This window comes from Cydia splendana, chromosome 22 (genome assembly GCF_910591565.1).
Source record: "Cydia splendana chromosome 22, ilCydSple1.2, whole genome shotgun sequence".
NCBI classification, from domain to species: Eukaryota; Metazoa; Arthropoda; class Insecta; order Lepidoptera; family Tortricidae; genus Cydia; species Cydia splendana.
Genome location: NC_085981.1, coordinates 6,247,294 through 6,259,884, shown reverse-complemented (window position 1 = coordinate 6,259,884; position 12,591 = coordinate 6,247,294). Strand labels below are relative to the sequence as shown.

The 12,591-nt window shown below is 39.3% G+C and overlaps 1 protein-coding gene across 1 annotated transcript; it reads right to left on the bottom strand.

The window, feature by feature from the left end:
* Positions 1-3,060: 3,060 nt before the first annotated feature.
* LOC134801389 (facilitated trehalose transporter Tret1-like) lies at positions 3,061-5,270 on the bottom strand. Its single transcript, XM_063773920.1, has 2 exons — positions 5,138-5,270; positions 3,061-4,423 (listed from the first exon to the last, which is right to left on the bottom strand). Exons 1-2 carry the CDS (start codon positions 5,238-5,240, stop codon positions 3,096-3,098), a joined length of 1,431 nt encoding a protein of 476 aa, XP_063629990.1. The 5' UTR covers positions 5,241-5,270; the 3' UTR covers positions 3,061-3,095.
* Positions 5,271-12,591: the final 7,321 nt, after the last annotated feature.

Sequence of the window (12,591 nt, the reverse complement as noted above, 5' to 3'; positions counted from 1 at the left end):
TAAATGTGAGACTAAACATTGTTACACAAAGAAAACAGAGCGAGTAGAAGTTTTACATACATACATTCAACCCTATCTAAATTAAACAATTTATTAAATCCAAAAACAATTAATATCTACAGTACAGAAATATACAAGCTTATAACTAGGTAATATAAAAATTAAGGGTTTTATTATAAAACCCTTAATTTTAGTATATAAAACTTTTATATACTATTAGGCCATAGGTACCCGGCTAAATGTACCTAGCACGCTGCTGGCGTTTCCTCTTTGCACGGCTAGCGAAATACGCTGGATTAAAAATGCGCCGGACCTGGGGTCGCCGCTTTTCTCTTGTTATTAGCATTAGAAAAAAGGTAAACAATCTTGACGTGTCTTTTTATTGAAAAACACTTTTGAATAATAAGTCACGGCAAATATGTAACAATTATTAAACATATACGATTATTATACATTCTTCTGCTTTCATAAGTAATAGAGTTACTGATTTTTAAAAAGCGTTTTTCAATTAAATACACGTCAAGATCGCGTAGTCTTTTTCTAATGCTAAAAACACGATCTATAGTAACAAAAACTAGTACCTACCAGACCTATATCCTACCTATGTAGATATACATTACATATATATGTATACGTTACTGAATGTTCATGTATTTCAGGTAATTTAAGCATGTCGTTTTAAAATGAGAGCGTAATTGTATGGCGGCGGTTAGGTTTGTGAGACTCTTAATGTAGTTTCGGTGGTATTTTAATCCTCAGAACAGTTTTCATTGGAATCTGGTTAATATGTTCCCTGACCATTGCTTTAAAGGGTATGTTCGACTTACATTCGCACTTTGTGAAATGCTGTCGTTCAAGTATACGTCAACCAGATTTTTTTGCAATTATCAATCCCACCTCCCCTTTTCAGCAAAAGTAAAGGAATATACGGAACCCTTATGTATAGGATCACTCGTGCGTCTGTCTGTCTGTCCGACCATTCCCCCCCCCCCCTTTATCTCCAAAACTCGATCCTGTGTCTAAAATTAAAAAAAAAGTACACAAAACTGTTCTTTACCTATAGATGACAGGAAAACCTATTAGAAATGTGCAGTCAAGCGTGAGTCGAACTTAATGTACGGAACCCTTGAAACGCGAGTCCGACTCGCACTTGGTCGGTTTTTTTAGGCACGGAACCCTAAAAATGTGGCATCAGCACTTGTTTAGCGAGGGCATCAGGGCCGTCTTAAACTATACTGGGGCCCTTGGGCACAATAATTTGGGGCCCTTTTGGAAAGTAAAGAAAGCGAATTAAACTAACATTTTTCTACTATGATCTTCTATTTATTGTGAGTAATCAAATATAAACGTAATCAAACTATCTGTCCTTCGGGGCCCCCTGAGGATGGGGGCCCTGGGCACGGGCCCCGTGTGCCCTTATGGTAAAGATGGTACTGAGCGAGGGGATGCCCCTGCGTCGAACACCTCGCCATTAGAAGCTCTATTATCGAGTAATGACCGGCTCCGACTGCAGAACTAGCTCAGCGCAGTACACAATACCAAAACAGTACGACAAGAGCGTACAGACTTTAAAACGACTTCAAAGCGTACTGACGTGTTTAGCTACAAATTTAAATAAATATTGGAACCGTAGGTCTAAACGTAGAAAAGAGATTGTAACCATATTATTTGCTGGACTGTTTGTTTCATAATAAAAAAAAGGTTTGCAAGCGTTACCAGAGGCCATAACATGAAAAAGAAATTTTGGATTTTTCGGTAGGCCCTCAGTTTACGATTAAATTAAGTGATAACGCTTGTTATTCATCGAAATGGTCTCAAAATAGTTAGATCGAAGTATAAACAAGTTAGGTCAGTAACTTGTGATTAATTTAGTTTACCTGTTCATCTTTTTCACTTAAGAGAATACCGAAAATTCGAAATGTAACAAAATAACATTAAAGAGTATTTATTTCACGTAATAACTAACATTAACTTACATTCTACTAAATGGTTGTTTATTAATACCAAACAAAATGAAAATAAAAAGAAACTAAACGTTACATTAAAACTAAAATAAAACAAATCTTAAACTAAACTTATAAGTAAAAAATGCTCCCCAGGTCAGCTTCATGCGTTATGGTGCCCAGAAGGCTGGCAGCGTTACATTTTTTGATGGCCAGGCTTATCCTCTGGCCGAGGTAGCTGCCAGCCCTCCGGTCACCTGAGGTGTCAATGAGGCGCTAGAGTAATTCTAACTTAAGTTTGTATAATTGATTCTTGACAAAGGTTCTTGGCACTGACCATTATATTATATAAATCAATATTTTCAAGTGTCAAACATGGTTCAACGCTGAACGCATGAGGTTTTGACAATTCATAATCAGAGTCTTATTAGGTACTATTATAAATAAATAGGAGTTAATCGATGTTAAACTTTCGTGAGACATGTTTTTAATTGTTTATACGACAACGGTTTCACTCACTTGAATTTTTAGTCGCTATTGGCGATATGTTTCGGGCCCGTCGGGGTTCCTTCCTCAAGCTCGAGTGCTCGCGGCAGCTGCAACTCGTGCACTGATCGCGCCGCCCGCCTCGTCGCTCGTTGCGCGCGCGCTGACAGAGCGGGGGCGGGGGGCGCGGTGCACTCCGCAGCCGGAGTTGTCAGGTCAAGGTCTGGTATGGCGGCTGCATCGACCGGCGTCAAGCACACTGCACTTACTATGTCCACGCGATCGTCACAACGCACTTCCCGCCTAATACCAGGTATTATAGGCTTCCATGCAGGTGGCAACATCCAGCCTCCGTCCCGATTGAAGTTAGAGCGGCGTCCAATTTCAATCGCCTCGCGAATCTTACGCGGCACAAAACATTTCTCCCGTACTAGTAATCTCGCTCTATCAAAACGAATGAAATGGGACATTCGTAAGTAATCTCGCTCTATCAAAACGAATGAAATGGGACATGCAGCCGCCGCGAGCACTCGAGCCTGAGGAAGGACCCCCGACGGGCCCGAAACATGTCGCCAATAGCGACTAAAAATTCAAGTGAGTGAAACCGTTGTCGTATAAACAATTTAAATAGGAGTTCTTAAATATTTACAAATACAAAATACAGTCTTAATGTACAATGATTTGGGAGCTGTACCGACGCAGCAGAATTTTGCCATGCAGAGGTTCCGACTCTCTCCTGTCTCCAACCACAGTGTTTCCTCTTAATTCATCCTCAATCTCTTGAAGAGTCCTATCTTTTGTCTCTGGTAAAATAAACCAAAGAACCACCAGACAGTACGATACTATTCCAGCATACACGAAATACGTTAATGGTAGACCGATGGATCCTGTCAAAACTGGGAAACTCTTCACAGCAATAAAGAAATTCAGAGATACGGGCAATGCACTGAGACCACCACCCAACCCCCTGTATTCCAATGGAAATATTTCTCCAGAAATCGCGAATGGGATTGTTGATAAACCGAATGTAAGCGAAAACATGTACATGCATATTAGAAATATAGGAACATACTGATTTTCGAAAGGTAGCCAGTTGTTCTGCTTCGCTACCACATATGTTGCCTTACTTATATAAGAAATTACGCATATTGCTCCTAAAGAGAACAGAACGGTCCTCCTGTTACATTTCTGCATAACGAACACAGCTAAGATATTACAGACAAGTCTTTCGCAATCTAATATGACCATGAGCACTACAGCTTTTGCTTCAGGACCCACAACTTGTTCTATGATATCCTTGGCATAAGAACTGATAACATTTATGCCAGCAAATTGAAACATAGCAAACACGTGGAGCATGATCAGCATAGGCTTGTAAAATTCAGGCTTTTTAAAAGTGGACCCTATATATCTGAAGAATCTTTTCGTTTTTGTGCAGAAGGAAAGCTTCTGACCAGCGACACTCGACTTCCGAATCATCTTTTGAGCTGTAATCATATGTTGGAGTTCGTCTTCTTGCACCGGCCCCTCGCCACGTAGCCAATAAAACACTTCTTTGCTCTTTTCGTATTTCCCTTTCGCTATCAGCCATGGCGGTGTTTCAGGGGTGAAAATAATCATGTTCAAACTCGTAAAGCTTAAGAAGGAGCATAATAGGGCTGTTTGCTGCCAGCTCAACAAAGTGCCGATTGTATGCGTAAACATTACTCCAATAGTCAAGGATAATGATATGCAAGTCAGAAAGGCTCCCCGGTACTTTGGGTCGGTCATTTCACTTATGATAACTGAGCCTAGAGGCCCTAATATACCCATGGATATACCCTGTAAGAATCTGGCCAGGATTAAGGCTTGGACGCTGTTAGCTAGAAGAACCAGGAACCATCCAACTAAGATGGGTATGGCGGAGAGGATGTGGCACTTTTTCCTGCCAATTACATCCATGAGAGGCATCACTAATAAGTTGCCTGGCATGAAAGCGAAGCCGATGACGGACGCTGAAAAGATAAGGTATAATTAATCTATATCCCATAAAAACAAAATACGCAGATTTTGATCACTAATAATTTTTAGGAAAACCAAAGTTATGGTTTATACTCTGGATGAAAAAAGGAGATCAGTGATTTGTTTTTCTCAAGGGAACTCAACCCACACTAAGGGTAAAAGAGTTTGAGATAGCATATAGATAAGAATGTATAATGATCAAGCGTTGGTGTTCATATATGGCACTTATTACTTATATGCCTAGTGATAGTGGTAAACATCTTGAATGTTAGAGGCTCTGGCTCAGATAGGCACTGGTTGATAAGGTCAACCTATCTCCATTAATCTGCTAATTCATGATTCCGGGTGTGCGAGTCAGGGCCTCTCAGGTTGGAAATCAAGAAGGCGAGTTCCCGTGAACACAGTTGTACCCAATGATATTATTTAAAGCAGTTGTAACCGAGTAACCATATGACATATGACTGACTTACCAATCCACGAATCCTGTCTGGATGTTGGAGACGAAGTAACTAGTTAATGATCTGTGGGTCGAGTCAGGCCGCCTCAAAATCGACAGCACACACATTCGATAACACAACCAACCCCATGATGTTTAAGCAGAGTTTGGAGTCAGGCCGCCTCAGGCTGAGTATCGACATCACACACACTCGATAACTAATCAACCCCATGATTTTAAAGCAGATGTAACCATGTGACAATTAACTTACCAATCCACGACTCCTGACTGGCCGTAGGATGAATGTAAGAGTCAGGCCGCCTCAAGCTGGGTATCAAGACTGCGGGGTAGCCAATGACGCAGCCGTGTCCCATGATGTTGAAGGCCACGCTCGCTGTTAGAAAACACTGCAATTTACGGAAAAAATAAAATTAACCAAAACATTTAAGGACAATCTTATGACAAAAATCTACTTAAATATTTGATATTTCCTAGTTAAAGTTGGATTACCTACTGGTACTAAGGTATAATGGATCGATATTACTACGGTTTCGGCAGATTTTCTGCAGTGTCATTCAGTTATCATTTTAGGCCAATGAAGGCGCAGATAGCATAGCAGTAAGGGCAGTATGGTAGGAAAAGGCACGAAATTAGGTTAGATATGAATGTCGGTCGGAGAGATCGGTGTGTTAGCGCCACTTGCAACATCCAGGGTTAGCCCACTAACCCGGGGTTGACCGGTTAAACCTGGAGTTACTATGGTTACCAGTACAATTTGACACTGGGTTAACGTTTAACCCCGGGTTAGAGATTAACCCGGGCTGGCGCAAGTGGCCCTTAAAGTAGGGAGGAGGAATCAGAACAACACAGTAAAAGATAACTAGTTGCAGCCTTGAATGACAACAAATCAGATAGGTATCCTTATCATTTATCATTATCTTTGATGACACTTCCACTGCAGGTGTAGATAAAGATAATATAATAGGTAGTACCTAGTCAATAATCTGTGCTAGTATTAGACAATACCAATACGTTTATTTAGACAACACCGATATGCAAAATTTGAAAGAGTAAACTGATAGCTGTTTGAAAACAAAAAGGTTTTTGATTCAAACGATTTTGTAACAATTTGATTGAGATGTTTTGGATGTAGGTTATCAAAAGTAAAGTAATCTTTAAGCCATGTAAAGGATGACTCACGCACGCTAGACCGGGACGGGGCCCCGTCCCGGTCTAGCGGGACGGGGCCGGGCCGGAGCTTCCGGCGCTTCGTTTTCTATGGAAAGCACCACGTGATCACCGATTAGCCGTCATAGAAAATGACATGTCGGACGGCTCGGTCCGGGCACGGCCCGGTCTAGCGTGTGTCATCCTTAGTATAAGATTTCTACGATAATGCGGTACTTAATATCTCGGAATATATGCCCGAAGTTATCAGACTAGTTTACTTCTTTTTAAATTTTATTGTAGGCGATATTTTTTTAATGCGAACGTTAATTATATTGGTGCCTTAAATTCTAAAAATGACAAATACAATGTTTCTGGCAAGTTTTGAATTTATTTTCGTATCGATTTTGTTTTAAGTTTTACCCCGATTTTTTTTTCTAAGAATACTTTAGTAACATAGTAATTTAAATTACAAATAAAATTAAAACAGTTCACAAGCAAATAAATACCTGTCTCAAAAATGGCATATAGTTCTTCTGCGGCTTCTTCATTTTTGTTTTTGCAGTGTAGGTATATCCTCCTAATAACTTAATCATAAACTCTTAACAAGGTTCTGCAGTTGACATCCATTTACATTCACTACTGTCACCGATATAAAAATTATAGTAATGTGTTATTTGTATGACCATACAAACGCTCGGGTTGGAGCAGATTTTGAAACTGATGTTGAGATAATCTTTCACTGACCGACGAAGAACGAAGATAAGGATCGAGCATTGCGAATAACAGAATTTTGCAGATATTTTTAGGGTTCCGTACTCAAAGGGTAAAAACGGGACCCTATTACTAAGACTCCGCTGTCCGTCTGTCCGTCTGTTTGTCACCAGGCTGTATCTCATGAACCGTGATAGCTAGACAGTTGAAATTTTCACAGATGATGTATTTCTGTTGCCGCTATAACAACAAATACTAAAAACAAAATAAAATAAAATATTTAAGTGGGGCGCACATACAAAAAGCGTAATTTATTTGCCGTTTTTTGCGTAATGGCACGGAACCCTTCGTGCGCGAGTCCGACTCGCACTTGGCCGGTTTTTTCCTTCGTATATGACATTTATTTCGGTTTATAATTGCGGGTTATTTCCCACCCTAGATGTTAGTCTATCTTGCGACAGTCGGTTTGTTATGAGTGCAAACGTAAGATTGTATACAAGATTTCAAAAAAGCTAGATCATTCAGCGATAAAACTGCCTAAAACAAAGTGAACTGATAACCAAATATGTAATATATAATGCATTTATATCTCTAGACTGAATCCGTCCAATACTTGACAGAAAATGCTCTTAAAGTTTTTTGTAGTGACTAAGGAAAGTTACATAAATACATAACATGATGGTATATCTATATAGTCACACGTAGAGTCATTGTCACATTATTTAGTTACTGTCCACCACACGAAATGGTTATGCCATTTAGGGTTCTTGCTAAATTGGAAATTCTATAGCGTAAGCATTGAACAACCAATTTGGCTAGGACCCTAAATGTCGCAACAATCGCGGAGCGTGATGGTACCTATGTGATTATTTAATAGTACATAAATGTTAAAGAAATATATCATTAATCTATAAAAGTTTGTATTCGGATTAAAATTGATGTATCCGATACCGCCGTACTGATCTTAACGCGTCCTCTGTGCACTAACACATAAGGTCCACTTGCACCATTCCACTACCCCGGGATTAAGCGGTTAAACCGTTAACCTTGTGATGCATGCGCTATATACGCGTACGCATCACGGCAAGTAGTAGCGGCATAAGTCACTTATTACATAGTAACGCCATCTTTCCGCAACTAGCAGTAGACTAGTGGTCAGCGGGTTGACAACAGGTAAACAACTAACAAGTGACACGGTAATTTAGATCTGGACATCAATGTCCGGAAAAACACGGACGACCGGCAAAATGGAAAAATAACAGAGACAAAGGAAATGTTACGCCGTTAATAAGACGGCGATTAATTAAAACACGCAGTTTTACGGACATATTACGCCATAATACTATCGGTGGGAGTTTGTTGTGATATTTGTGCGTGTGAGTGCCAGAGATAGTCACGGGGTAAGTGTACCGGCTGATCATTTAGCTTAATTGATGTCACTTTGTGATTATAGAAGTTTTTTAAATATAAAAGTGTTATTCACACTCACTGTGCGACACTATGTTCACAGCATACGGGAACGCCCTTTCTGTCGGGATAATAATTTATGGAAATTATAAACTCCCGGAATAGCATTGCTGAGAATACCATCATAATTTCGCTACAGTTGTCACGAGACGATTTGGACTTGAGGCTGGAGCGCTCGGCTGCTGCCCTGGTCGTTGACGAGAATCTCTTAGTTATTTTAGCAATATCGTACACTGTGTCTATTTCACTATATTTTAATATTTAAGGTTTTAGTTGTATTCAATAAATATATTAAATATAGTATAAAGTTAACTGTCACCAATTGTTTTATCTAACATCGAATTCAAGAACCCGAATCATTACAACCTAGTGTTAAATTGTACTGGTAACCATGGTAATGCCAGGTTTAACCGCTTAACCCCGGGTTAGTGGAATGGTGCAAGTGGGCCTAAGTCGTAAGGCTTGTGATGAATTCCGTTGCAAAATAACTGTGGGTATAAATGTCGTAGGCCGATCGTACGATCAGGCAGATCGTAATGTTCCTGTGTAATGTTTTGACGATAGTCGCATCAAACCAATATATAGGTAGGATAGGTTCGTTAGGCGTCGTCGCGGCAGAGGTCGACTCAGGGAACGAGTCAAAGATTTTCACGTTTCACGATATGTCTAGGAATTTCACGGTATGCCTGATCTTACGATCGGGCGCCGACATAAATACTGTCATATATCCACAACAATCGCGGAGCGTGATGGTACCTATGTGATTATTTAATAGTACATTAATGTTAAAGATATGTATTATTAATTTACTAGCTGTGCCCGCGGCTTCGCCCGCGTGTAATTCGGTCTGTGTCAGTAAGCGGCTAATTTCTAATCCTAATTTTTCTCCCTCTATTATGGATATATGCTAGAGGACTGAAGTCCAGATAAAATATTTTACAATTAGGTACCACTAAATAAAACTACACTCCAAAATCAATAGTTTTATTCGCCCTTATTCAAATTTTACACGTGATTTAAACTTAGAGAATATAACCAAGCGGAGTGGTCATTAACAGGCGTTCCCCTCTGTCGAAAATAGGCGGCCAATGGTCAACCGACGTTTATCTGACATGGCTATGTTTACGTTACGTAGGTACACATTTGATGTGCCCCTCCCCCGCAAAAAACGCCAGACTACTTTGTACCGAAAATTATAGACATGGCGTCTCCGTTGGTTATATTCTCTAAGGATTTAAACGACAGAGTAGTAGGTGTATATCAGACGATCCAGGGGGCCTAGCCGAAACGCATTTCGAAAAAAGATATCGCTAACGAATCGATAAAAAATGTATGGGAATGACAGGTACCGTAGATGAGTCTGTCGAAAAATATTAACGAATACAAAAATGTTAGCCAAGTTGCAATGTTGTAACGAAACGCAAAACATTCGTTACCAAAATTCGATATCTGCCATACATTGTCTAGCCAAGTGACACTTTTGACAAGCGAAATCGAATCGTTATCGCCTCCTAGGTGTCAATATCTAGCGCGAGCTATCCCCTTGCAGATAACTTACCGAAGCACAAGAAAATACCGAATAATAGTGTTTGTAAATTAGAATTTGTAATAAAAAGCATACTTCAACATTATTGTGGGCGGCGAACAACGCGGAAGTGTCGCTTAGACGCAGGCGCCGTCTGAAAAATCGCCTCTATTGAAACTTGAAACTGCTTAGGAAAGGACTGCCCTTAGCTGGTGATCTTATCATGTATGCTACGATCAAAGGATTGTGGGCCGTACGCAGCATTTCACCCAAAGGATCCAATGTGACCGAGGCGCTGAATATCTACCTATCTATAGTGACAGTGTCATGGAAAAATGGATTATGCACCCACAAATGCAACACGAAACAATGTCCCTACAAAGGTAAGAGTGAGTCAATAACTTATCCCTACTATACCTACTAATAAGTATATAAAATATGTTATTAATGCTAAAATAACTAATGTGTTCCTGTTACGTCATCAAATATAAACCGATGAACGGTGTAGATTAAATTTGGTACCCATATGCGCAATGGCAAGCACTTGTTTTTCAATAGGAAAGTGAATTGAATGTGTAAAGGCAAAGGTATATAGGTAAAGGCTATACAAATATAGATAAAGACTCGGGAACAAAAGTTCTTCACACAAATAAATGCCCTTCCCGGGATGCAAAACCATCACCTTCATAGGCAAGGTCACTAACAACTAGCAATATTGTAGTGTCATCCCATTTTCTTAAATTGATTTGAAAGGGATGAGACTACAGTGTTGCTACTTTTTAATTTCTACAATTTCTAGTCGGACTCTACAGTAAGCTCAAGAAGACTTGTGTTGTGGGTACTTAGGGTACTTAGATAACTATATATAGATGGTCAAACCAATTTGTCAGTCAGTAAGAACCAGGAAAACTATACTCATACTTATCTTTTGGGTGCTAGTACTGGTATATGACAAAGCTAGTATGATTCTCTCTGTCTTTGTTTGAAATGAGACAGTCCTTTGACAAACTATACTTAAATACATAGACAACACCCATGACTCAGGTACAAAATATCTGTGCTCATTACACAAACAAATTTCCTTACCGGGGATTCAAACTCAGGATTATCAGCTTAACCGGCAGGGTCACTAGTCACTACCAACTAGGCCAGACGGGCTGTTGTCATACATATACATTATCAACCATATTAATGAAACTTTTTCATATTATGAAACATTGTATATGACTTCTTTTGGCAGGCGCAGATACAGTCAGCTGCAGAGAAAAGGTCCCACCCCTGCATACAAACTTCTATGTAGTGGTGGTACCTTTTCTCTGCAGCTGACTGTACTTACACACTATATAAAAATAATCATAACATGTACTTACACAAAACATTTAGTTTTTTTTTGTCATATGACTGGTAGAGAATAAATATTATAACCAAATGTTACAGAGTTTGTTGAAAAACTAAGCATTCATTTTGTTTCAGGTGACTTGGATATTCATTGCAGCCTTGGCATATGAACCAATACTTTATGGTGCTCCAAAGCCAGGGTCAAGGGAAGAAACTATGTCACATGTACAACCACAAAAATATATTGAGTGTTGTTTTACTATTTTAAAACACTGTACATAATATATGTACAAACATGGCTACTGATTTCATGCTGCTGGCAAAAAATACCTGCTGCATCTTTCATTAATAGATTTTCAATAAAATAAATATAATTTAACTTTTTAACCCAATCATTGTTTCATTTATTTATGGCATTTATTTATGGTGGTTACCACCTTAACTTATGGTATGCTTAGGAGCAGATCTGCTTCCATGTACTTACCTATATTCAACTTTAAAAAATGCAATAATTTTTAAAAGTTGTCTTTGTAAAACGACCGGTCTGGCCTAGTGGGTAGTGACCCTGCCTGCTAAGCCGATGGTCCTGGGTTCGAATCCCAGTAAGGGCATTTATTTGTGTGATGAACACTAATATTTGTTCCTGAGTCATGGGTGTTTTCTATGTATATAAGTTTGTATTTGTCTATATAAGTATGTGTATCGTCGCCTAGCACCCATAGTACAAGCTTTGGTTAGTTTGGGGCTAGGTTGATCTGTGTAAGATGTCCCCAATATTTATTTATTTATTTTATTTTATTCAATTATGATTGATATATAAATTACAAATTTTTGACAGGAGCATACAAAAGGTTAAATATGAACAGCCAGTAGCTTAGTGGGTGAGATTACCTTCCCAAATTTCCATTGACTATAAATAATAAAGATGTGTTTAATTCATTTTTAACGCCTCACTCACTTAGGTATTTCTATTACTGAGTAAACAAAAATCAAAGACAGGTAGGTAATAAAAAAATAATATTAAGTAACACTAAGTATGATTTATTAGTTTTGGTTTCACAGGCAGCTTTTATCTTATCTAATGCATCTTCTTAGTCGGCGTCTTCATTGCTGAAGGTCGTGTCTAGTTTGAAGAGTTTCCTGCGCGATGTACCATGCTTTTCCAAGTGTTCCTGTCCTCGGCGATCTTAATAGATAAATCTAATGCATAACATCTATGTATTCAATGTCCGCTTGACTTTTGATAATTTCGAAAATGTTTGAAGTCTATGAAGTAAATGAGTTCACTGAGGTTACACTGATTTGGGCAAACCTGTCCACAATATCACTTCACGGTTTGAATCAATACTAACGCTTAAAGTATTGTCTCTTCTGGTCAAGTAAGCCAGCAGTGCACGTCCTTAGCACTGGTAACTGCCATGAAGGCGTCATTGCAGCGGCAGCTCTGACTGTACGTGCCAACTTGGCGAGAACTTCTCAGCGTGGAAGAAGAGCCCGCGGAGCCGCTCTTGCCC

Bases quoted from the DNA above. Each gene is read 5' to 3' on its own strand.
- LOC134801389 (XM_063773920.1), bottom strand. From the start codon at position 5,240: ATGGGACACGGCTGCGTCATTGGCTACCCCGCAGTCTTGATACCCAGC. The intron at 4,424-5,137 runs GTAAGTTAATTG...TTATCTTTTCAG, and splicing joins CAGTCAGGAGTCGTGGATTG to CGTCCGTCATCGGCTTCGCT.